This window comes from Mustelus asterias, unplaced genomic scaffold, assembly GCF_964213995.1.
Source record: "Mustelus asterias unplaced genomic scaffold, sMusAst1.hap1.1 HAP1_SCAFFOLD_1808, whole genome shotgun sequence".
NCBI classification, from domain to species: Eukaryota; Metazoa; Chordata; class Chondrichthyes; order Carcharhiniformes; family Triakidae; genus Mustelus; species Mustelus asterias.
Genome location: NW_027591753.1, coordinates 28,824 through 56,359, shown reverse-complemented (window position 1 = coordinate 56,359; position 27,536 = coordinate 28,824). Strand labels below are relative to the sequence as shown.

Below are 27,536 nucleotides of genomic sequence, written 5' to 3'. Positions count from 1 at the left end.
TCTATCCACTTGCGTGGCAACCTTTAGAGATCTGTGGATATGGACCCCAAGATCTCTCTGTTCCTCCACATTCCTCAGAACCCTGCCGTTGACCCTGTAATCCGCATTCAAATTTGTCCTACCAAAATGAATCACCTCACATTTATCAGGGTTAAACTCCATCCGCCATTTTTCGGCCCAGCTCTGCATCCTATCAATGTCCTTCAGAAACCCACGCAGACACGTTATCACGAATGTGTGTATATATATATATATATATGTATCGGCACATGGCAGTGTGGTCAGGTGTGTGTTGTCAGTGGTTTTTTCTGCTCCTGCCTGTGCTCCTCAGACAAGAGACCACAATGAGAAGGAAAGAGGGGATGTTGGGAAGGCAGAGAAAGCATTGAGTTCTCCCAGGTTAGGATGTGTTCCTGGGTGAAGGTGTCTGGGATTCAGTTCACACTGAGATGCCACGGAGCAGTGTGAGCTGGGTGGCTCAGTGTGTGAATGCATGGCCTTGTTCAGAATGTTCCGGATCCAGTTACAGTGGACACTGGAGACAGAGACAGAGACAGAGAGGGGAATGGAGTGGGGAGGGGGAGGGGGGGTCACTGTGAGGCCCCAGGCAGAACGGTTATAGGGTGGGTGGATGAGTGTGTGGCTGGTAGGCTAAGCCCCCGGGGGAGAGTGAGCCCTCGCTGGGTGGGGGGAGAGTGAGCCCTCGCTGGGTGGGGGGGGAGAGTGAGCCCTCGCTGGGTGGGGGGGGAGAGTGAGCCCTCGCTGGGTGGGGGGGGAGAGTGAGCCCTCGCTGGGTGGGGGGGGGAGAGTGAGCCCTCGCTGGGTGGGGGGAGAGTTATTCCTGGGGGAATTGGGAATGCTGGGGATGGGAGGAGGGGCGTTACGGCGACTGCCCCCCCCTGTCTCTGACAGTCAGTCACACTCTCCTCAGCTGCAGACTCCAGCCAGGTGCAGCAAGGATCCCGCCACCTCTTTCAGCTCTTCATCAATGTCCGAGAATCCCAACTGCTCCCAGCTCCGGCTCCGCAGCCTGCCCTCTGACCCCTCTGCACATGGGGCATCCCGGCGGCTCAGGGGGACGTAGCCGCTGTCTGCCAGTGAATCCTCCTCTCCCTCCTCCTCCAAACTGTCCTCCATCTCCCACTCATCAGCACTGAGGAATCCCTCGCTGTCCTCGCCCCCCTGATCAGAGGCGGCCTTCACCGAGAGGGTGCCGGGTCTCTCCCGGTCACTGGGTACAGCTGGGCACAGCTCCCAGCCCTCTGCCCATGCCAGGCTGTAGTTATGATCCCCGCTGGGCACAGCGCCAGGAGCTGGTGTCCGGTGGGAAAGACAGGAATCCACCCGGAGCGGGATGAACGGCAGCTGCCAACTGGAGAGGAGGAAGCAAAACATGAGGAAGAGAAGCCAAGCACTCCCGAACCCTCCCCCACCCCACCCCCAGCCCCCCAGTCTGTCCGCTACCCCCCCCCACCCAGTCTGTCTCCCACCTTCCCCTCAGTCTGTCCCCTATCCTCTCCCCAGTCATAGAACATAGAACATTACAGCGCAGAACAGGCCCTTCGGCCCACGATGTTGCACCGACCAGTTAAAAAAAAAACTGTGACCCTCCAACCTAAACCAATTTCTTTTCGTCCATGAACCTATCTACGGATCTCTTAAACGCCCCCAAACTAGGCGCATTTACTACTGATGCTGGCAGGGCATTCCAATCCCTCACCACCCTCTGGGTAAAGAACCTACCCCTGACATCGGTTCTATAACTACCCCCCCTCAATTTAAAGCCATGCCCCCTCGTGCTGGATTTCTCCATCAGAGGAAAAAGGCTATCACTATCCACCCTATCTAAACCTCTAATCATCTTATATGTTTCAATAAGATCCCCTCTTAGCCGCCGCCTTTCCAGCGAAAACAATCCCAAATCCCTCAGCCTCTCCTCATAGGATCTCCCCTCCATACCAGGCAACATCCTGGTAAACCTCCTCTGCACCCTCTCCAAAGCCTCCACATCCTTCCTGTAATGTGGGGACCAGAACTGCACACAGTACTCCAAGTGCGGCCGCACCAGAGTTGTGTACAGTTGCAACATAACGCTACGACTCCTAAATTCAATCCCCCTACCAATAAACGCCAAGACACCATATGCCTTCTTAACAACCTTATCTACTTGATTCCCAACTTTCAGGGATCTATGCACACATACACCTAGATCCCTCTGCTCCTCCACACTATTCAAAGTCCTCCCGTTAGCCCTATACTCAACACATCTGTTATTCCTACCAAAGTGAATTACCTCACACTTCTCCGCATTAAACTCCATCCGCCACCTCTCGGCCCAACTTTGCAACCTGTCTAAGTCTTCCTGCAAACTACGACACCCTTCCTCACTGTCTACCACACCACCGACTTTGGTGTCATCAGCAAATTTGCTAATCCACCCAACTATACCCTCATCCAGATCATTAATAAATATTACAAACAGCAGTGGCCCCAAAACAGATCCCTGAGGTACACCACTTGTAACCGCACTCCATGATGAATATTTACTATCAACCACCACCCTCTGTTTCCTATCCGCTAGCCAATTCCTGATCCAATTTCCTAGATCACCCCCAATCCCATACATCTGCATTTTCTGCAGAAGCCTACCATGGTGAACCTTATCAAACGCCTTACTAAAATCCATATATACCACGTCCACTGCCTTGCCCCCATCCACCTCCTTGGTCACTTTCTCAAAAAACTCAATAAGGTTAGTAAGGCACGACCTACCTGCCACAAAACCATGCTGACTATCACCTATCAATTCATTACTCTCCAAATAACTATAAATCCTATCCCTTATAATTTTTTCCAACATCTTGCCGACAACAGAAGTGAGACTCACCGGTCTATAATTCCCGGGGAAGTCTCTGTTCCCCTTCTTAAACAATGGGACAACATTCGCTAACCTCCAATCTTCTGGTACTATACCAGAGGCCAACGACGACCTGAAGATCAGAGCCAGAGGCTCTGCAATCACTTCTCTTGTCTCCCAGAGAATCCTTGGATAAATCCCATCCGGACCAGGGGATTTATCTATTTTCAGACCCTCCAGAATATCCTGCACATCCTCCTTATCAACTGTAATACTGTCTATTCTACTCCCTTGCAACCCAGTGTCCTCCTCAGCTATATTCATGTCCCCTTGCGTGAACACCGAAGAGAAATATTGGTTCAATGCTTCACCAATCTCCTCCGGTTCCACACATAACTTCCCTCTGCCATCTATAACTGGCCCTAAACTTGCCCTAACCAACCTTCTGTTCTTGACATACCTATAGAACGCCTTAGGATTCTCTTTAACCCTATCCGCCAAAGTCTTCTCATGTCCCCTTTTAGCCCTTCTAAGCTCGCTCTTCAACTCCCTCTTAGCCAATCTAAAGCTTTCTAGTGCACTACCCGAGTGCTCACGTCTCATCCGAACATAAGCCTCCTTTTTCTTTTTAACCAACAAAGAAACTTTTTTGGTGCACCACGGTTCCCTAGCCCTACCAATTCCTCCTTGCCTGACAGTCTGTCTACCCCCCCCCGCCAATCTGTCCCCATCCTCTCCCCAGTCTGTCCCCTACCCTCCCCCAAGTCTGTCTCCCACCAGCCCCCCAGTCTGTCCCCCGCCCTCCCACCAGTCTGTCCCCCGCCCTCCCACCAGTCTGTCCCCCGCCCTCCCACCAGTCTGTCCCCTCCTCCCAGTCCGTCCCCTCCTCCCAGTCCATCCCCTCCCCCCAGTCTGCTTCCCCCTCCCCCAGTCTGCTTCCCCCTCCCCCAGTCTGCTTTCCCCTCCCCCAGTCTGCTTTCCCCTCCCCCAGTCTGCTTCCCCCTCCCCCCAGTCTGCTTCCCCCTCCCCCCAGTCTGCTTCCCCCTCCCCCCAGTCTGCTTCCCCCTCCCCCAGTCTGCTTCCCCCTCCCCCCAGTCTGCTTCCCCCTCCCCCCAGTCTGCTTCCCCCTCCCCCCAGTCTGCTTCCCCCTCCCCCCAGTCTGCTTCCCCCTCCCCCCAGTCTGCTTCCCCCTCCCCCAGTCTGCTTCCCCCTCCCCCCAGTCTGCTTCCCCCTCCCCCCAGTCTGCTTCCCCCTCCCCCCAGTCTGCTTCCCCCTCCCCCCAGTCTGCTTCCCCCTCCCCCCAGTCTGCTTCCCCCTCCCCCCAGTCTGCTTCCCCCTCCCCCCAGTCTGCTTCCCCTTCCCCCCAGTCTATCTCCCCGCTGTCGGCCTGAGCCTCTCACACCAGCTCCAGCCTCCCCCAGCCTGTATCTCGCCAGCGTTAAGGATAATACCTGTTTATCAGGGTGGGTTCTTTATTATCTGTTCCACTGATCCCCTCATCAGAGAGCGCGACAGTTACACCCGGTTCCTCATTCGCTATGGATAGCTGCTCCTCAAGCTCTCCATCTGCAGAGAGTGGACACAGAGCCAGAGTTAGAGCGGTGTTCCCGGATACACGGTTACAGAGTGGGGGTAAATGGGTGTTTTTCTGGTTGGCGATCAGTGACTAGGGGTGTGCCTCAGGGATCAGTGTTGGGACTGCAATTGTTTACGATTTACATAGATGATTTGGAGCTGGGGATCAAGTGTAGTGTGTCAAAATTCGCAGATGTTACTAAGATGGGTGGAAGATCAAAGTGTGCAGAGGACGCTGAAAGTCTGCAAAGGGATATAGATAGTCTAAGTGAGCGGGCGAGGGTCTGGCAGATGGAGTACAATGTTGGTAAATGTGAGGTCATCCATTTTGGTAGGAATAACAGCAAAATGGACTATTATTTAAATGGTAAAAAATTGCAGCATGCTGCTGTGCAGAGGGACCTGGGTGTCCTTGTGCAGGAATCTCAAGGAGTTGGTTTGCAGGTGCAGCAGGTAATTAAGAAGGCAAATGGAATTTTGTCCTTCATTGCGAGAGGGATGGAGTTTAAAAACAGCGAGGTTATGTTGCAGCTGTATAAGGTGCTGGTGAGGCCACACCTGGAGTACTGTGTACAGTTTTGGTCTCCTTACTTGAGAAAGGATATACTGGCACTGGAGGGGGTGCAGAGGAGATTCACTAGGTTGATTCTGGAGTTGAGGGGGTTGGCTTATGAGGAGAGACTGAGTAGACTGGGGTGATACTCATTGGAATTCAGAAGAATGAGGGGAGATCTTATAGAAACATATAAGATTATGAAGGGAATAGATAAGATAGAAGCAGGGAAGTTGTTTCCACTGGCAGGTGAAGCTAGAACTAGGGGGCATGGCCTCAAAATAAGGGGGAGCAGATTTAGGACTGAGTTGAGGAGGAACTTCTTCACACAAAGGGTTGTGAATCTGTGGAATTCCCTGCCCAGTGAAGCAGTTGAGGCTACCTCATTGAATGTTTTTAAGGCAAGGATAGATAGATTTTTGAACAGTAAAGGAATTAAGGGTTATGGTGAGCGGGCGGGTAAGTGGAGCTGAGTCCACAAAAAGATCAGCCATGATCTTATTGAATGGTGGAGCAGGCTCGAGGGGCCAGATGGCCCACTCCTGCTCCGAGTTCTTATGTTCTTATGGTTAGTGTGTGACAGGCAGACTGGTTTCACAGACCCCATCTTATTGTCAGCCATTTCCTTACTCACTCCTTTCTGATGATAAACTTCTTTCATGAATTATCAGGAAGGGGAGTTGTACAGTGGGCAGGACAATCCCAAAGCCTAAATCTAACCCACAATCTGACCTTAACCCTAATCCTAAATCTGACGCTAAATCTAACCCTAACCTTAACCTTAACCCTGACCTCGAACCCCAACCTGCACCATGACCCTGACTCCGACTCTGACCCTGACCCTCACCCTGACCCTGACCCCAACCCTCACCCTGACCCTCACCCTGACCCTCACCCTGACCCTCACCCTGACCTCGACCCTCACCCTGACCCTCACCCTCACCCTGACCCTCACCCTGACCTCGACCCTCACCCTGACCCTCACCCTCACCCTGACCCGAACCCTGACCTCGACCCTCACCCTCACCCTGACCCTGACCCCAACCCTCACCCTGACCCTCACCCTGACCCTCACCCTGACCTCGACCCTCACCCTGACCCTCACCCCGACCCGAACCCTAACCCATAACCTAAAATCTAATCCTAACCCTAACCCCGACTCTAATTCTAACTCTAACCCTCCGACCCCAACACTGACCCTGACCCCTAACCCTGACCCCTGACCCCTAACCCTGACCCCTGACCCTAACCCTGACCCTAACCCTAACCCCGACTCTAATTCTAACTCTAACCCTGACCCCGACCCCAACACTGACCCTGACCCCTAACCCTGACCCCTGACCCTAACCCTGCTGGACAGGCAGTTCACCACCACCTTCTCAAGGGCAACTAGGAATGGGCACTAAATGCTGGCCAGTCAGCGATGCCCGTGTCCCATGAATGAATAAAGAAAAAATCCAAACCCTAATCTTCACCTTACTCCAAATTCCAAACTTAATCTGAGCCGCAACACTGACGGTAACTCTGACCCTAACCATAACGCTGCTGGACAGGTTCAGCGCCTGTAGGTTGGAGATAGACCCTGGTTCCTCAGGACTGGGAGTCTGCCCCATTGCTGGATCCGCAGGGGCAGGTGGCATTTGAGAGGTGGCTGCTTGCTCCAACTGGCTCACCTGTGTCCTGTGTGTAGGGTGTGTCTGGCACACCTGTGTCACTGGAGCTGACAGATAAACAGAGAGAGGGTTATTGTCAGAGACTGCGCAAATCTCACTTTCCCACATGATGTGGAGATGCCGGCGTTCGACTGTGGTGGGCACAGTAAGAATTCGCACAACACTCCCCGTGGGAGCGAGTCCCACATTCTCCCCCACTCCCTCGTGGGAGCGAGTTCCACATTCTCCCCCACTCCCCCGTGGGAGCGAGTTCCACACTCTCCCCCTTCCCCCCATGGGAGCGAGTCCCACATTCTCCCCCTCTCCCCCGTGGGAGCAAATCCCCCATTCTCCCCCACTCCCCCGTGGGAGCGAGTCCCGCATTCTGCCTCACTCCCCGTGGGAGCAAATCCCACATTCTCCCCCACTCCCCCGTGGGAGCGTGTCCCACATTCTCCCCCACTCCCCCGTGGGAGCGTGTCCCACATTCTCCCCCACTCCACATGGGAGCAAATCCCACATTCTCCCCCACTCCCCGTGGGAGCGAGTCCCACATTCTCCTCATTCCCCGTGGGAGCGAGTCCCAAATTCTCTCCCACTCCCCCCGTGGGAGCGTGTCCCACATTCTCCCCCACTCCCCCGTGGGAGCGTGTCCCACATTCTCCCCCACTCCCCCGTGGGAGCGAGTCCCACATTCTCCCCCGTGGGAGCGAGTCCCACATTCTGCCCACTCCCCATGGGAGCGAGTCCCACATTCTCCCCCACTCCCCCCATGGAAGCGAGTCCCACATTCTCCTCATTCCCCGTGGGTGCGAGTCCCACATTCTCCCCCACTCCCCCCGTGGGAGCGAGTCCCACATTCTCCTCATTCCCCGTGGGTGCGAGTCCCACATTCTCCCCCACTCCCCCCATGGAAGCGAGTCCCACATTCTCCTCATTCCCCGTGGGAGCGAGTCCCACATTCTCCCCCACTCCCCCCGTGGGAGCGAGTCCCACATTCTCCCCCACTCCCCCCGTGGGAGCGAGTCCCACATTCTCCCCCACTCCCCCCGTGGGAGCGAGTCCCACATTCTCCCACACTCCCCGTGGGAGCGAGTCCCACATTCTCCCCCACTCCCCCGTGGGAGCGAATCCCACATTCTCCCCCACTCACCCGTGGGAGCGAGTCCCACATTCTCCCCCACTCCCCCGTGGGAGCGAATCCCACATTCTCCCCCGTGGGAGCAAGTCCCACATTCTCCCCCACTCCCCCGTGGGAGTGAGTCCCACATTCTCCCCCACTCCCCTGTGGGAGCGAGTCCCACATTCTCCCCCACTCCACATGGGAGCAAATCCCACATTCTCCCCCACTCCCCGTGGGAGCGAGTCCCACATTCTCCTCATTCCCCGTGGGAGCGAGTCCCAAATTCTCTCCCACTCCCCCCGTGGGAGCGTGTCCCACATTCTCCCCCACTCCCCGTGGGAGCGAGTCCCAAATTCTCCCCCACTCCCCGTGGGAGCGAGTCCCACATTCTCCCCCACTCCCCCCGTGGGAGCGAATCCCACATTCTCCCCCGTGGGAGCAAGTCCCACATTCTCCCCCACTCCCCCGTGGGAGTGAGTCCCACATTCTCCCCCACTCCCCTGTGGGAGCGAGTCCCACATTCTCCCCCACTCCCCATGGGAGCAAATCCCACATTCTCCCCCACTCCCCGTGGGAGCGAGTCCCACATTCTCCTCATTCCCCGTGGGAGCGTGTCCCACATTCTCCCCCACTCCCCGTGGGAGCGAGTCCCAAATTCTCCCCCACTCCCCGTGGGAGCGAGTCCCACATTCTCCCCCACTCCCCCCGTGGGAGCGAATCCCACATTCTCCCCCTTTCCCCCGTGGGAGCGAATCCCACATTCTCCCCCTTTCCCCCGTGGGAGCAAATCCCACATTCTCCCCCGCTCCCCGAGGGAGCGAGTCCCACATACTCCCTCACTCCCCGAGGGAGCGAGTCCCACATTCTCCCCCACTCCCCGTGGGAGCGAATCCCCCATTCTCCCCACTCCCCGAGGGAGCGAGTCCCACATTCTCCCCCACTCCCCCCGTGGGAGCGAGTCCCACATTCTCCCCACTCCCCCGTGGGAGCGAGTCCCACATTCGCCCCCCGTGGGTGCGAATCCCACATTCTCCCCCACTCCCCCGTGGGAGCGAGTCCCACATTCTCCCCCACTCCCCGTGGGAGCGAGTCCCACATTATCCTCATTCCCCGTGGGAGTGAATCTCACATTCTCCCCCACTCGCCCATGGGACCGAGGCCCACATTCTCCCCCACTCCCCCGTGGGAGCGAGCCCCACATTCTCCCCCCACTCCCCGTGGGAGCGAGTCCCACATTCTGCCTCACTCCCCGTGGGAGCGAGTCCCACATTCTCCCCCACTCCCCGTGGGAGCGAGTCCCACATTCTCCCCCACTCTCCCGTGGGAGCGAGTCCCACATTCTCCCCCACTCCCCGTGGGAGCGAGTCCCACATTCTCCCCCACTCCCCCGTGGGAGCGAGTCCCACATTCTCCCCCACTCCCCCGTGGGAGTGAATCCCACATTCTCCCCCACTCCCCCGTGGGAGCGAGTCCCACATTCTCCCCCACTCCCCCGTGGGAGCGAATCCCACATTCTCCCCCACCCCCCCGTGGGAGCGAATCCCCCATTCCCCCCCACTCCCCCGTGGGAGCGTGTCCCACATTCTCCCCCACTCCCCGTGGGAGAAAGTCCCACATTCTCCCCCACTCCCCGAGGGAGCGAGTCCCACATTCTCCCCCACTCCCCGTGGGAGCGAGTACCACATTCTCCCCCACTCCCCGTGGGAGCGAGTCCCACATTCTCCCCCACTCCACCGTGGGAGCGAGTCCCACATTCTCCCCCACTCCCCCGTGGGAGCGAGTCCCACATTCTCCCCCACTCCCCCGTGGGAGCGAGTCCCACATTCTCCCCCACTCCCCCGTGGGAGCGAGTCCCACATTCTCCCCCACTCCCCGTGGGAGCGAGTCCCACATTCTCCCCCACTCCCCGTGGGAGCGAATCCCCCATTCTCCCCACTCCCCGAGGGAGCGAGTCCCACATTCTCCCCCACTCCCCGAGGGAGCGAGTCCCACATTCTCCCCCACTCCCCATGGGAGCGAGTCCCACATTCTCCCCCTCTCCCCCGTGGGAGCGAGTTCCACATTCTCCCCCTCTCCCCCGTGAGAGCGAGTCCCACATTCTCCCCCACTCCCCGTGGGAGCGAGTCCCACATTCTCCCCCTCTCCCACATGGGAGTGAGTCCCACATTCTGCCTCACTCCCCGAGGGAGCAAGCCCCACATTCTCCCCCACTCCCTCCCGTGGGAGCGACTCCCACATTCTCCCCCACTCCCTGTGGGAGCTAGTCCCATATTCTCCACAATACTATCCCTAACTCTAACCCTATTCCCAACCTCAGCTTCAATCCTCACCCGAATCTTCCCTCCCTAGCCCCACCGCTGTGCTGCAGTGAGGACCCGTACACACACTGTGTCACTGATCTACTTACCCGAGAGGGGAACTGTGGATGTTCAGGGTTCTCTTCCTGATGGCCTGAAGAAGGTTTGGCCGCGATCGTTCATCGACACACCAATAGGAACCTTTACCCACAGCCTGTGAACGGAAACAGTCTTGAGGAACTGTGTGAGACAGAATATCACCCTCACACCCTCCGATCAGGAGACATGCCCCAAACACACACACACACACCCTGCAATCCTTTACATTCCCCCCACACACACACACACACACACCCTGCAATCCTTTACACTCCCCCCCCACACACACACACCCTGCAATCCATAACATTCCCCACTACACTCCCCCCACACACACACACACACACACCCTGCAATCCTTTACACTCCCCCCACACACACACACACACACACCCTGCAATCCTTTACACTCCCCCCCCCCCCCCACACACACACACACACCCTGCAATCCTTTACACTGTAAGAAGTTTAACAACACCAGGTTAAAGTCCAACAGGTTTATTTGGTAGCAAAAGCCACACAAGCTTTCGAGGCTCTGAGCCCCTTCTTCAGGTGAGTGGGAATTCTGTTCACAAACAGAACTTATAAGACACAGACTCAATTTACATGAATAATGGTTGGAATGCGAATACTTACAACTAACTGGGGCATGTCTCCTTTACACTCCCCACACACACACACCCTGCAATCCTTTACACTCCCCACACACACACACACACACACTCTGCAATCCTTTACACTCCCCACACACACACACACACACACCCTGCAATCCTTTACACTCCCCACACACACACACACACACACACCCTGCAATCCTTTACACTCCCCCCACACACACACCCACACACACCCTGCAATCCTTTACACTCCCCACACACACACACACACCCTGCAATCCTTTACACTCCTCCCACACACACACCCACACACACCCTGCAATCCTTTACACTCCCCCCACACACACCCACACACACCCTGCAATCCTTTACACTCCCCACACACACACACCCTGCAATCCTTTACACTCCCCCCATACACACACACACACACACCCTGCAATCCTTTACATTCCCCCCACACACACACACACACCCTGCAATCCTTTACACTCCCCCCACACACACACACACCCTGCAATCCTTTACATTCCCCCCACACACACACACACACCCTGCAATCCTTTACACTCCCCCCACACACACACACACACCCTGCAATCCTTTACACTCCCCACACACACACACACACACCCTGCAATCCTTTACACTCCCCACACACACACACCCTGCAATCCTTTACACTCCCCCCCCCCCCCACACACACACACACCCTGCAATCCTTTACACTCCACACACACACACACACACCCTGCAATCCTTTACACTCCCCACACACACACACACACCCTGCAATCCTTTACACTCCCCACACACACACACACACCCTGCAATCCTTTACACTCCTCCCACACACACACCCACACACACCCTGCAATCCTTTACACTCCCCCCACACACACCCACACACACCCTGCAATCCTTTACACTCCCCACACACACACACACACCCTGCAATCCTTTACACTCCCCCCACACACACACACACCCTGCAATCCTTTACACTCCTCCCACACACACACCCACACACACCCTGCAATCCTTTACATTCCCCACACACACACAAACACCCTGCAATCCTTTACACTCCCCACACACACACACACACCCTGCAATCCTTTACATTCCCCCCACACACACACACACCCTGCAATCCTTTACACTCCCCACACACACACACACACCCTGCAATCCTTTACATTCCCCCCACACACACACACACCCTGCAATCCTTTACACTCCCCCCACACACACACACACACACCCTGCAATCCTTTACACTCCCCACACACACACACCCTGCAATCCTTTACACTCCCCACACACACACACACACACACACCCTGCAATCCTTTACACTCCCCACACACACACACACACACACACCCTGCAATCCTTTACACTCCCCCCACACACACACACACACACACCCTGCAATCCTTTACATTCCCCCCACACACACACACACACACCCTGCAATCCTTTACACTCCCCCCACACACACACACACACCCTGCAATCCTTTACATTCCCCCCACACACACACACACACACACCCTGCAATCCTTTACACTCCCCCCCCACACACACACACACACCCTGCAATCCTTTACACTCCCCCCACACACACACACACACACCCTGCAATCCTTTACACTCCCCCCACACACACACACACCCTGCAATCCATAACATTCCCCACTACACTCCCCCCACACACACACACACACACACCCTGCAATCCTTTACACTCCCCCCACACACACACACACACCCTGCAATCCTTTACACTCCCCACACACACACACCCTGCAATCCTTTACACTCCCCCCCCCCCCCCCACACACACACACACCCTGCAATCCTTTACACTCCACACACACACACACACACCCTGCAATCCTTTACACTCCCCACACACACACACACACACCCTGCAATCCTTTACACTCCCCACACACACACACACACCCTGCAATCCTTTACACTCCCCCCACACACACACACACACCCTGCAATCCTTTACACTCCCCACACACACACACACACCCTGCAATCCTTTACACTCCCCACACACACACACACACCCTGCAATCCTTTACATTCCCCCCACACACACACACACCCTGCAATCCTTTACACTCCCCACACACACACACCCTGCAATCCTTTACACTCCCCACACACACACACACACCCTGCAATCCTTTACACTCCCCACACACACACACACACACCCTGCAATCCTTTACACTCCCCACACACACACACACACCCTGCAATCCTTTACATTCCCCCCACACACACACACACCCTGCAATCCTTTACACTCCCCACACACACACACCCTGCAATCCTTTACACTCCCCACACACACACACACACACCCTGCAATCCTTTACACTCCCCACACACACACACACACACCCTGCAATCCTTTACACTCCCCCACACACACACACACACCCTGCAATCCTTTACATTCCCCCCACACACACACACACCCTGCAATCCTTTACACTCCCCCCACACACACACACACCCTGCAATCCTTTACATTCCCCACACACACACACCCTGCAATCCTTTACACTCCCCCCACACACACACACACCCTGCAATCCTTTACATTCCCCACACACACACACACACACACCCTGCAATCCTTTACATTCCCCACACACACACACACACACACCCTGCAATCCTTTACATTCCCCACACACACGCACCTAACCCCCAGTCCCCTATCCCCACTCCCCAATCCTCACTCCCCAACCCCCACCTCACTTACCAATCCTCCCTCACTCTCTCCACTCCCCCTCACTCTCCTATCCTCCCTTGCTCTCCAATCGTCCCTCGCTCTCCAATCCCCCCTCGCTCTCCAATCCCCCCTCGCTCTCCAATCCCCTCTCGCTCTCCAATCCCCCCTCACTCTCCAATCGTCCCTCCCTTTCCAATCCTCCCTCCCTTTCCAATCCCCCCTCACTCTCCAATCCCCCCTCACTCTCCAACCCTCCCTCCCTTTCCAATCCTCCCTCGCTCTCCAATCCCCCCTCGCTCTCCAATCCCCCCTCACTCTCTCCAATCCCCCCTCACTCTCCAATCGTCCCTCCCTTTCCAATCCTCCCTCACTCTCCAATCCCCCCTCACTCTCCAACCCTCCCTCCCTTTCCAATCCTCCCTCACTCTCCAATCCCCCCTCGCTCTCCAATCCCCTCTCGCTCTCCAATCCCCCCTCGCTCTCCAATCGTCCCTCCCTTTCCAATCCTCCCTCACTCTCCAATCCCCCCTCACTCTCCAATCCCCCCTCGCTCTCCAATCCCTCCTCGCTCTCCAATCCCCCCTCACTCTCCAATCCCCCCTCACTCTCTCCAATCCCCCTCGCTCTCCAATCCTCCCTCACTCTCCAATCCCCCCTCACTCTCCAATCCCCCCTCACTCTCCAATCCCCCCTCGCTCTCCAATCCCCCCTCGCTCTCCAATCCCCCCTCACTCTCCAATCGTCCCTCACTCTCCAATCCCCCCTCACTCTCCAACCCCCCCTCACTCTCTCCAACCCCCCCTCACTCTCTCCAACCCCTCCTCACTCTCTCCAACCCCCCCTCACTCTCTCCAATCCCCCCTCGCTCTCTCCAATCCCCCCTCGCTCTCCAATCCCTCCTCGCTCTCCAATCCCTCCTCACTCTCCAACCCTCCCTCCCTTTCCAATCCTCCCTCACTCTCCAATCCCCCCTCGCTCTCCAATCCCCCCTCGCTCTCCAATCCCCCCTCGCTCTCCAATCCCCCCTCGCTCTCCAATCCCCCCTCGCTCTCCAATCCCTCCTCGCTCTCCAATCCCCCCTCGCTCTCCAATCCCTCCTCGCTCTCCAATCCTCCCTCACTCTCCAATCCTCCCTCACTCTCCAATCCCCCCTCACTCTCCAATCCCCCCTCACTCTCCAATCCCCCCTCACTCTCCAATCCCCCCTCACTCTCCAATCCCCCCTCACTCTCCAATCCCCCCTCACTCTCCAATCCCCCTCACTCTCCAATCCCCCCTCGCTCTCCAATCCCCCCTCGCTCTCCAATCCCCCCTCGCTCTCCAATCCCCCCTCACTCTCCAATCCCCCCTCACTCTCCAATCCCCCCTCACTCTCCAATCCCCCTCACTCTCCAATCCCCCCTCACTCTCCAATCCCCCCTCACTCTCCAATCCCCCCTCGCTCTCCAATCCCCCCTCGCTCTCCAATCCCCCCTCGCTCTCCAATCCCCCCTCGCTCTCCAATCCCTCCTCGCTCTCCAATCCCCCCTCGCTCTCCAATCCCTCCTCGCTCTCCAATCCTCCCTCACTCTCCAATCCTCCCTCACTCTCCAATCCTCCCTCACTCTCCAATCCCCCCTCACTCTCCAATCCCCCCTCACTCTCCAATCCCCCCTCGCACTCCAATCCCCCCTCGCTCTCCAATCCCTCCTCGCTCTCCAATCCCTCCTCGCTCTCCAATCCCTCCTCGCTCTCCAATCCTCCCTCACTCTCCAATCCTCCCTCACTCTCCAATCCCCCCTCACTCTCCAATCCCCCCTCACTCTCCAATCCCCCCTCACTCTCCAATCCCCCCTCGCTCTCCAATCCCCCCTCACTCTCCAATCGTCCCTCGCTCTCCAATCCCCCCTCACTCTCCAACCCCCCCTCTCTCTCTCCAACCCCCCCTCACTCTCTCCAACCCCCCCTCACTCTCTCCAACCCCCCCTCACTCTCTCCAATCCCTCCTCGCTCTCCAATCCCCCCTCGCTCTCCAATCCCTCCTCACTCTCCAATCCCCCCTCACTCTCCAACCCTCCCTCACTCTCCAACCCTCCCTCCCTTTCCAATCCCCCCTCACTCTCTAATCCCCCCTCACTCTCCAATCCCTCCTCGCTCTCCAATCCCCCCTCACTCTCCAACCCTCCCTCCCTTTCCAATCCTCCCTCACTCTCCAATCCCCCCTCACTCTCCAATCCCTCCTCGCTCTCCAATCCCTCCTCGCTCTTCAATCCCCCCTCGCTCTCCAATCCCCCCTCGCTCTCCAATCCCCCCTCGCTCTCCAATCCCTCCTCGCTCTCCAATCCCCCCTCACTCTCCAATCCCCCCTCACTCTCCAATCCCCCCTCACTCTCTCCAATCCCCCTCGCTCTCCAATCCCCCCCTCACTCTCTCCAATCCCCCCTCACTCTCCAATCCTCCCTCACTCTCCAATCCCCCCTCACTCTCCAATCCCCCTCACTCTCCAATCCCCCCTCACTCTCCAATCCCCCCTCGCTCTCCAATCCCTCCTCGCTCTCCAATCCCTCCTCGCTCTCCAATCCTCCCTCACTCTCCAATCCTCCCTCACTCTCCAATCCCCCCTCACTCTCCAATCCCCCCTCACTCTCCAATCCCCCCTCACTCTCCAATCCACCCTCACTCTCCAATCCCCCCTCGCTCTCCAATCCCCTCTCTCTCTCCAATCCCCCCTCACTCTCCAATCCCCCCCTCACTCTCCAATCCCCCCTCACACTCCACTCCCCCTCACTCTCCAATCCCCCCTCACACTCCAATCCCCCCTCACTCTCCAATCCCCCCTCACTCTCCAATCCCCCCTCACTCTCCAATCCTCCCTCACTCTCCAATCCCCCCTCACTCTCCAATCCCCCCTCACTCTCCAATCCCCCCTCACTTTCCAATCCCCCCTCACTTTCCAATCCCCCCTCGCTCTCCAATCCCCCCTCACTCTCCAATCCCCCCTCACTTTCCAATCCCCCCTCACTCTCCAATCCCCCCTCACTCTCCAATCCCCCCTCACGTTCCAATCCCCCCTCGCTCTCCTATCCTCCCTCGCTCTCCAACCCGCCCTCGCTCTCCAATCCCCCCTCGCTCTCCACTCCCCCCTCACTCTCCAATCCCTCCTCACTCTCCAATCCCCCCTCGCTCTCCACTCCCCCCTCACTCTCCAACCCGCCCTCGCTCTCCAATCCCCCCTCGCTCTCCACTCCCCCCTCACTCTCCAATCCCTCCTCACTCTCCAATCCCCCCTCGCTCTCCACTCCCCCCTCACTCTCCAATCCCCCTCACTCCCCCAATCCTCCCTCATTCCTTTGCTGCCCCCATCCTCCGAGTCCCTCACCTCCCTGCCATCGTCCTGCACTCTCCTGAAGCAGCTATTGAGGGACAGGTTGTGCCTCACTGCGTTCCTCCAGCCCAGGGGCGCCCGCTGGAAGTAGGGGTAATTCTGCAGAATCCACTGGTAAATCTCCTTCAGCGGCAGACACCGGCTGGGAGAGCCTTCGATGGCCATGAAGATGAGGCAGTTGAAGGGGTAGGGGGGCCTGGAGATGTCCTGGGGTAGCTGGAGAGTGTGTGAGGGGGACGCTGGGATCTCCTGGGCCACCGGGGCCTCCCCCGCCAGCCTCAACGCCGTCAGCAGGTTCTTGCTCTCGTGAAGCCAGTTGAGGTTGGTCAGCTCCTGGTCCTCCCTCGCCTCGCGGGTACAGCAGCTGGGCTCCGGGTCACCCCTCGGGCAGGGGGCAGGGCTGCTGGCCCTCTGTCCCAGGTGGAGCCACCCTCTCTCCATGTTCTGTCAGCGGCCTGAGTGGCTGCAGCTCATCAGTTACCCCCTGGAGAAAAGAAAGAGACTCATATTCATAAACCACCTCTTGCACCCCCGCGCCCACCACCCCCCCTCCCCCGGCCCGTCCCCTCAGGACCTCCCAGAGTGAAACGCAGACCCCCTCCCCATCTCTCCAGCTCCTCTGCCCCACACAGGGCATCCCAAAGTGAAACGCAGACCCCCCCTCCCAATCTCTCCAGCCCCGCTCCCTCCCTCAGGAAGTCCCAAAGTGTTCCACTCACAATGAAGGAGTTTTTTTTGAAGTCTGCTCACTGCTGTAATGTGGGAAAGGCAGCAGCCAATTTACACACAGCAAGATCCCACACACGGCAATGTGATCATCACCCAGAGCAGCTGTTTTTAGTGATGTTGGTTTAGGAAGGATGCCAAGGCCTGGGTCTCCCTCTTAACCTTCTCTGCTCCAAGGAGAACAAAACCCAGCTTCTCCAGTCTCTCCACATGTGGGCAGCACGGTGGCACAGTGGGTTAGCGCTGCTGCCTCACAGCGCCAGGGACCCGGGGCAGCACGGTGACACAGTGGGTTAGCACTGCTGCCTCACAGCGCCAGGGACCCGGGGCAGCACGGTGACACAGTGGTTAGCGCTGCTGCCTCACAGCGCCAGGGACCCGGGGCAGCACGGTGACACAGTGGGTTAGCGCTGCTGCCTCACAGCGCCAGGGACCCGGGGCAGCACGGTGACACAGTGGTTAGCGCTGCTGCCTCACAGCGCCAGGTACCCGGGGCAGCACGGTGACACAGTGGTCAGCACTGCTGCCTCACAGCGCCAGGGACCCGGGGCAGCACGGTGGCACAGTGGGTTAGCACTGCTGCCTCACAGCGCCAGGGACCCGGGGCAGCACGGTGGCACAGTGGTCAGCACTGCTGCCTCACAGCGCCAGGGACCCGGGGCAGCACGGTGGCACAGTGGTCAGCACTGCTGCCTCACAGCGCCAAGGACCGTTTTCAGCCTTGGGTCACTGTTTGTGCGGAGTCTGTACATTCTCCCCGTGTTTGCGTGGGTTTCCTCCGGGTGCACCGGTTTCCTCCCACAGTCATCGACACAGATGCCATCATCTCACGTGAGAACACCATCCACCAGGTACACGGTACCTACTATTGCAATTCGGCCAACGTTGTCTACCTGATACGCTGCAAGAAAGGATGTCCCGAGGCATGGTACATTGGGGAAACTATGCAGACTCTGCGACAACGGATGAATGAACACCGCTCGACAATCACCAGGCAAGACTGTTCTCTTCCTGTTGGGGAGCACTTCAGCGGTCACGGGCATTCGGCCTCTGATATTCGGGTAAGCGTTCTCCAAGGCGGCCTTCGCGACACACGACAGCGCAGAGTCGCTGAGCAGAAACTGATAGCCAAGTTCCGCACACACGAGGACGGCCTCAACCGGGATATTGGGTTCATGTCACACTATCTGTAACCCCCACAGTTGCGTGGACCTGCAGAGTTTCACTGGCTGTCTTGTCTGGAGACAATACACATCTTTTTAGCCTCTCTTGATGCTCTCTCCACTCACATTGTTTTGTTTCTTAAAGACTTGATTAGTTGTAAGTATTCGCATTCCAACCATTATTCATGTAAATTGAGTTTGTGTCTTTATATGCTCTGTTTGTGAACAGAATTCCCACTCACCTGAAGAAGGGGCTTAGAGCTCCGAAAGCTTGTGTGGCTTTTGCTACCAAATAAACCTCGTGGGCCGAAGGGCCTGTTCTGTGCTGTACTGTTCTATGTTCTATGTTCTAAACCTGTTGGACTTTAACCTGGTGTTGTTAAACTTCTTACTGTGTTTACCCCAGTCCAACGCCGGCTTCTCTACATCATCTCTTTCTGCACTGCAGGGATTCCATGATCAGGGCCATTTGTTGCAACTTTATTGGAATAATTGAGAGATTTAAGGATTCCCTCTGTGACCCTCCAGCTGCTCCCATTGGGATCCGCCACAGTTGGAATGGGAGCAGGTGGCTGTATTGTCTGCTTTGAGTTGTGTGTAGCCAGCCTCCAGCTTGCCCCGGAGGCAGACCCACGGCCCAGTGCCAAAGAGACAATAGCTGGTAACTTAACCCCTCCCCTGAGCCCAGGCCGCCTGTTCCTGAATCACAGCTCACAAGGCAACATACGGAGCTCACTCACCGTATAAATAATGGCACCACCCGGGGTCTGTGTGGAAGCTGGATTCCCCAAGCCACCAGGACTAGCCCAGAATTACTGACTAATTAGAGATTTAAACACTGCACACTGCTCATTCTAAACCCAGAGGTCAGAATCACACAGCACGTTCGTCCCTATCAGACACACTGTCACTGGGAGGGAGAGACAGTTTAACCTGGAGTGGGGAGAGCACAGCCCCAAAACCACCAGCAACAAGACGAAGGAGATAGTCATCGACTTCAGGAAGCGTAGCGGAGGACATGCCCCTGTCTACATCAATGGGGACGAAGTGGAAATGGTCGAGAGCTTCAAGTTTTTAGGTGTCCAGATCACCAACAACCTGTCCTGGTCCCCCCATGCCGACACGATAGTTAAGAAAGCCCCACCAACGCCTCGACTTTCTCAGAAGACTAAGGAAATTTGGCATGTCAGCTACGACTCTCACCAACTTTTACAGATGCCCCATAGAAAGCATTCTTTCTGGTTGTATCACAGCTCGGTATGGGGCTCCTGCTCTGCCCAAGACCGCAAGGAACTACAAAGAGTTGTCAATGTAGCCCAATCCAGCAAGCAAACCAGCCTCCCATCCATTGACTCTGTCTACACTTCCCGCTGCCTCGGCAAAGCAGCCAGCATAATCAAGGACCCCCACGCACCCCGGACATTCTCTCTTCCACCCTCTTCCTTCGGGAAAAAGATACAAAAGTCTGAGGTACCAACCGACTCAAAGATGTGTGGCCATGCTAAATTGCTTCTTAGTGCCCTGGGATGTGTAGGTTAGGGGGATTAGCGGGGTAAATGTGTTTGGTTGTGGGAATAGGGCTTGGGGTGGGATTGTCAGTGCAGACTCGATGGGCCGAATGGATTCCTTCTGCACTGGAGGGTTTCTTTGGTTCTAAGAACAGCTTCTTCCCTGCTGCCGTCGGACTTTTGAATGGACCTACCTCGCATTAAGTTGATCTTTCTCTACACCCTAGCTATGACTGTAACACTACATTCTGCACTCTCTCTCCTTTCCTTCTCTATGATCAGTATGCTTTGTCTGTATAGCGCGCAAGAAACAATACTTTCCACTGTATACTAATACAAGTGACAATAATAAATCAAATCAAATCAGGACCAGATTAAAGGACAGACAGCGAGATTGCACTGAGATTCAGCAAAGTCCAGAACATTCACCCCATTATATAGTGTTCATATATCACCCCATTATATAGTGTTCATATATCACCCCATTATATACAGTGTTCATATATCACCCCATTATATAGTGTTCATATATCACCCCATTATATACAGAGTGAACATATATCACCCCGTTATATACAGAGTGTTCATATATCACCCCATTATATACAGTGTTCATATATCACCCCATTATATACAGAGTGTTCATATATCACCCCATTATATACAGAGTGTTCATATATCACCCCATTATATACAGAGTGAACATATATCACCCCATTATATACAAAGTGTACATATATCACCCCATTATATACCAAGTGTACATATATCACCCCATTATATACCAAGTGTACATATATCACCCCATTATATACAGAGTGTTCATATACCAACCCCATTATATAGAGTGAACATATATCACCCCATTATATACAGTGTGTTCATATATCACGCCATTATATACAGAGTGTTCATATACCAACCCCATTATATAGAGTGAACATATATCACCCCATTATATACAAGGTGTACATATATCACCCCATTATATACAAAGTGTACACATATCACCCCATTACATACAGAGTGAACATATATCACCCCATGGTATACATAGTCTTCATATTTCACTCCATTATATGGAGTGAACATATATCACCCCATTATATACAGTGTTCATATATCACCCCATTATATAGTGTTCGTATATCACCCTATTATATACAGAGTGTTCATATATCACCCCATTATATAGAGTGAACATCTATCACCCCATTATATACAGAGTGTTCATATATCACCCCATTATATAGAGTGAACATATATCACCCCATTATATAGAGTGAACATATATCACCCCATTATATAGAGTGAACATATATCACCCCATTATATACAGCGTGTTCATATATCACCCCATTATATAGAGTGAACATATATCACCCCATTATATAGAGTGAACATATATCACCCCATTATATACAGCGTGTTCATATATCACCCCATTATATAGAGTGAACATATATCACCCCATTATATAGAGTGAACATATATCACCCCATTATATACAGAGTGAACATATCACCCCATTATATACAAAGTGAACGTATATCACCCCATTATATACAGAGTGAACATATATCACCCCATTATATACAGAGTGTTCATATATCACCCCATTATATACAGAGTGTTCATATATCACCCCATTATATACAGAGTGAACATATATCACCCCATTATATACAGAGTGAACATATATCACCCCATTATATACAGAGTGTTCATATATCACCCCATTATATAGAGTGAACATCTATCACCGCATTATATACAGAGTGTTCATATATCACCCCATTATATACAGTGTTCATATATCACCCCATTATATAGAGTGAACATATATCACCCCATTATATACAGAGTGAACATATATCACCCCATTATATACAAAGTGTACACATATCACCCCATTATATACAGAGTGTTCATATATCACCCCATTATATACAGAGTGAACATATATCACCCCATTATATACAGAGTGTTCATATATCACCCCATTATATACAGAGTGTTCATATATCACCCCATTATATACAGAGTGAACATATATCACCCCATTATATACAAAGTGTACATATATCACCCCATTATATACAGAGTGAACATATATCACCCCATTATATACAGAGTGTTCATATATCACCCCATTATATAGAGTGAACATCTATCACCGCATTATATACAGAGTGTTCATATATCACCCCATTATATACAGTGTTCATATATCACCCCATTATATAGAGTGAACATATATCACCCCATTATATACAGAGTGAACATATATCACCCCATTATATACAAAGTGTACACATATCACCCCATTATATACAGAGTGTTCATATATCACCCCATTATATACAGAGTGAACATATATCACCCCATTATATACAGAGTGTTCATATATCACCCCATTATATACAGAGTGTTCATATATCTCCCCATTATATACAGAGTGTTCATATATCACCCCATTATATACAGAGTGAACATATACCACCCCATTATATACAGAGTGTTCATGTATCACCCCATTATATACAGAGTGAACATATATCAACGCCATTATATACAGTGTTCATATATCACCCCATTATATACAAAGTGTGCGTATATCACCTCATTATATACAGAGTGAACATATATCACCGCATTATATACAGAGTGTTCATATATCACCCCATTATATACAGAGTGAACATATATCACCTCATTATATACAGAGTGAACATATATCACCCCATCATATACAGAGTGTTCATATATCACCCCATTATATAGAGAACGAACATATATCACCCCATTATATACAGAGTGTTCATATATCACCCCATGGTATACAGGGTGATCATATATCACCCCATTATATACAAAGTGTACATATATCACCCCATTATATACAGAGTGAACATATATCACCCCATCATATAGTGTTCATATATCACCCCATTATATAGAGAACGAACATATACCACCCCATTATATACAAAGTGAACATATATCATCCCATTATATACAGAGTGAACATATATCATCCCATTATATACAGAGTGAACATATACCACCCCATTATATACAGAGTGAACATATATCATCCCATTATATACAGAGTGAACATATATCATCCCATTATATACAGAGTGAACATATATCACCCCATTATATACAGAGTGAACATATATCATCCCATTATATAGAGTGAACATATATCATCCCATTATATACAGAGTGAACATATATCACCCCATTATATACAGAGTGAACATATACCACCCCATTATATACAGAGTGTTCATATATCACCCCATTATATACAGAGTGTTCATATATCCCCATTATATACAGAGTGAACATATATCACCCCATTATATACAGAGTGAACATATATCATCCCATTATATACAGAGTGAACATATATCACCCCATTATATACAGAGTGAACATATATCACCCCATTATATACAGAGTGAACATATACCACCCCATTATATACAGAGTGTTCATATATCACCCCATTATATACAGAGTGAACATATATCACCCCATTATATACAGAGTGTTCATATATCACCCCATTATATACAAAGTGTTCATATATCACCCCATTATATACAGAGTGTTCATATATCACCCCATTATATACAGAGTGTTCATATATCATCCCATTATATACAAAGTGTTCATATATCACCCCATTATATACAGAGTGTTCATATATCACCCCATTATATACAGAGTGTTCATATATCACCCCATTATATACAGAGTGTTCATATATCACCCCATTATATACAGAGTGTTCATATATCATCCCATTATTTACAAAGTGTTCATATATCACCCCATTATATACAGAGTGTTCATATATCACCCCATTATATACAGAGTGTTCATATATCATCCCATTATTTACAAAGTGTTCATATATCACCCCATTATATACAGAGTGAACATATATCACCCCATTATATAGAGTGTTCATATATCACCCCATTATATACAAAGTGTACATATATCACCCCATTATATACAGAGTGAACATATATCACCCCATTATATACGGAGTGTTCATATATCACCCCATTATATACAGAGTGTTCATATATCATCCCATTATATACAAAGTGTTCATATATCACCCCATTATATACAGAGTGTTCATATATCACCCCATTATATACAGAGTGTTCATATATCATCCCATTATTTACAAAGTGTTCATATATCACCCCATTATATACAGAGTGAACATATATCACCCCATTATATAGAGTGTTCATATATCACCCCATTATATACAAAGTGTACATATATCACCCCATTATATACAGAGTAAACATATATCACCCCATTATATACAGAGTGGACAGATATTAACTCCACTCTAGCCAATAGAGTGTTGGCTATATCATCCATTATATATCATGTGGCCATATATACCACATTAACCTCCTGCAGCGCCTATGACCCTCCCTATCTCTGTAACCTCCTCCAGCCCCTACACCCCCTTCCTATCTCTGTAACCTCCTGCAGCCCCTACACCCCCTCCCTATCTCTGTAACCTCCTCAAGCCCCTACACCCCGACTCGATGGGCCGAATGGCCTCTTTCTGTACTGTCGGGTTTCTATGATTAACCTCCTCCCTATCTCTGTAACCTCCTCCAGTCCGCACTCCGCCTCCCTATCTCTGTAACCTCATCCAGCCACTACACCCCCTCCCTATCTCTGTAACCTCCTTCAGTCCCCTACACGCCCTCCCTATCTCTGTAACCTCCTCCCTACACCCCCTCCTTATCTCTAAACTCCAGCCCCTACACCCCCTCCCTATTTCTGTAACCTCCTCAAGCTCCTCCAACCCACTCTATCTCTTCTGGAACCTCCTCCAGCCCCTACACCCCATCCCTATCTCTGTAACCTCCTCCAGCACCTACACCCCCTCCCTATCTCTGTAACCTCCTCCAGTCCCTACACCCCTCCCTATCTCTGTAACCTCCTCCAGCCCCTACACCCCTCCCTATCTCTGTAACCTCCTCCAGCCCCTACACCCCCTCCCTATCTCTGTAACCTCCTCCAGCCCCTACACCCCCTCCCTATCTCTGTAACCTCCTCCAGCACCTACACCCCCTCCCTATCTCTGTAACCTCCTCCAGCCCCTACACCCCTCCCTATCTCTGTAACCTCCTCCAGCCCCTACACCCCCTCCCTATCTCTGTAACCTCCTCCAGCCCCTACACCCCCTCCCTATCTCTGTAACCTCCTCCAGCACCTACACCCCCTCCCTATCTCTGTAACCTCCTCCAGCCCCTACACCCCCTCCCTATCTCTGTAACCTCCTCCAGTCCCTACACCCCCTCCCTATCGCTGTAACCTCCTCCAGTCCCTACAACGCTCCGAGATCTCTGCGCTCCTCCAATTCCATCTTCTTGAGCATCCCCCGATTCCCATCGCTCCACCATTGGCGGCCGTGCCTTCAGCTGCCTGGGGGGGCCCCAAGCTCTGGAATTCCCCCCCAAAACCTCTCCACCTCTCTCTGTCTCTTTTTCTGCCTCTCTGTCTCTCCCCGTCTCTTTTTGCCTCTCTCTCTGCCTCTCTCTTTCTCTGTCTCACTCTCTATCTCTCTCTCTCTGTCTGTCTTTCTCTGTCTCTCTCTGACTCTCTCTGTCTCTCTCTCTCTCTCTCTGTCTCTCTCTGATTCTCTCTGTCTCTCTCTCCTTCTGTCTCTCTCTCTCTCTCTCTGTCTCTCTCTCCTTTAAGACGCTCCTTAAATCCGACCTCTTTGACCGAGCTTTTGGTCGCCTGTCCCTGATATCTCCGAATGTGGCTGGGGGGTGAGATTCTGTCTGACTGCTGCCCCAGTGAAGCCCGTTGGGGAGGCGTTGTTATGTTAAAGATGCTGGATAAATAAAGCTGTTTACTGATGTGGAGGGCAGTTAGCCTGCATCACAATTAATAAGTCCCCCAAATGGAAAGATATTTAGACTGGGTTAGAGACCGGATCGAGTGGCCAGTTAGCAGGTTACTCAGAGTTCTCCCAAACCCACATTCCAGGATCACCCTCAGTGATAGGAAATGATCAGATTGGAGATCAGGAATTTGCATCTGTGTCCAGCTGTGTGAGCAGGTGAACGGCGAACCTCTGACCTTACCGAATGCACAGTAAGAAGTCTCACAACACCAGGTTAAAGTCCAACAGGTTTATTTGGTAGCAAATACCATAAGCTTTCGGAGCGCTGCCCCTTCGTCAGATGGAGTGAAAATCTGTTCTCCAACAGTGCACAGAGACACAGAAATCAAGTTACAGAATACTGATTAGAATGCAAATCTCTACAGCCAGCCAGGTCTTACCGAATGCAGCATGGAGTGATACACAGGACGATTAATCCCCCCTATTCGGAGAAGGGGGAGGGAGAGATTTACCCGCAATGGGGCTCCGGAAACACATGGAGGCAAAGCTTCGAATTGCACTGCTTGTTTTATTTTGAGGGCAGCCTTTGACACATGGCCTCTCAGGAGGGGAGAGCGTGTTAGCGAATGGGGTTGAGGTTGCAGTGGGGGGGGGGGGGGGAAGCGGGGCTTTCTTCACTGGAAAAGGGATCTGTACCTGGAGACAGGCTGCTCGCAGACATTCACACACACACTGGCTGCAAACCCCTCCTCAGTAACACCACCACTGTTTCTCCCGCAGAGTTCCTGTTTCGCATTCTCTTCCCCCCACCCCCAGCTTACCTGGAGCTGAATCCTCTCCCCCTCTGTCTCTCTCTCTCTCACACATCGCCGTGGAGCTGAGAGAGGGAGCGAGCGAGAGGAAATCGCCAGCATGACGCTGGGAGTCCGCCTGGGGATCTCCATGGGAACACACATTCCAGGCTATAGTTTCATCTTCATTTCCAGTCTCTCTTCCCTCGCACACTGCTCTTTCAGACCCTGCCAGCTCCCCGTCGCAATGCCATCCCTCACCACCACCACCCCACCCCTCCAGTATGTGGATCCCCTCTGCTGCTGGGCCCCAGCTCACCGACTGGGACGGGGTGGCTGGGATTAAAGCAGAAAAACACCGGATACTCTCGGCAGGTCCGGCAGCAGGGACACGGGGAAAAGGATCAGACACTCCCTAAGGAAAGGTTTCTGTGGAGGAGGGCTTGAAGGATAAAGGGGGAGTATGAGGACCTCATTATACACTCACTGCAACCTCCCAGATTGTCCAAGTGCCTCCCAGTCCACCTATGCCTCAT

General features: G+C 53.0%; 2 protein-coding genes across 2 annotated transcripts in view; one reads left to right on the top strand and one right to left on the bottom strand.

Moving 5' to 3' along the window:
- Positions 1-229: 229 nt before the first annotated feature.
- LOC144488722 (forkhead box protein N2-like) lies at positions 230-27,144 on the bottom strand. Its single transcript, XM_078206823.1, has 6 exons — positions 27,031-27,144; positions 16,899-17,388; positions 10,168-10,271; positions 6,659-6,705; positions 4,309-4,423; positions 230-1,372 (listed from the first exon to the last, which is right to left on the bottom strand). Exons 2-6 carry the CDS (start codon positions 17,343-17,345, stop codon positions 928-930), a joined length of 1,158 nt encoding a protein of 385 aa, XP_078062949.1. The 5' UTR covers positions 17,346-17,388; positions 27,031-27,144; the 3' UTR covers positions 230-927.
- The window catches only part of LOC144488721 (uncharacterized), a gene marked incomplete at its 3' end in the record, with an annotated part of 28,399 nt that continues 27,984 nt past the window's right edge, over positions 27,122-27,536 (top strand). Inside the window, exon 1 of the mRNA XM_078206821.1 lies at positions 27,122-27,282. Within this exon, the coding sequence (XP_078062947.1) occupies positions 27,122-27,282 (161 nt within the window). The remainder of the gene's footprint in view (positions 27,283-27,536) is intronic.

What these genes read in the sequence shown, in the direction of transcription:
- LOC144488722 (XM_078206823.1), bottom strand. Translation starts at nt 17,345, where the DNA reads ATGGAGAGAGGGTGGCTCCACCTGGGACAGAGGGCCAGCAGCCCTGCC. An exon ending in TGCAGGACGATGGCAGGGAG is followed by an intron (nt 10,272 to 16,898) that starts GTGAGGGACTCG and finishes TTCCGTTCACAG; the next exon opens with GCTGTGGGTAAAGGTTCCTA. An exon ending in ACCCTACACACAGGACACAG is followed by an intron (nt 4,424 to 6,658) that starts GTGAGCCAGTTG and finishes CACTCTCTGCAG; the next exon opens with ATGGAGAGCTTGAGGAGCAG.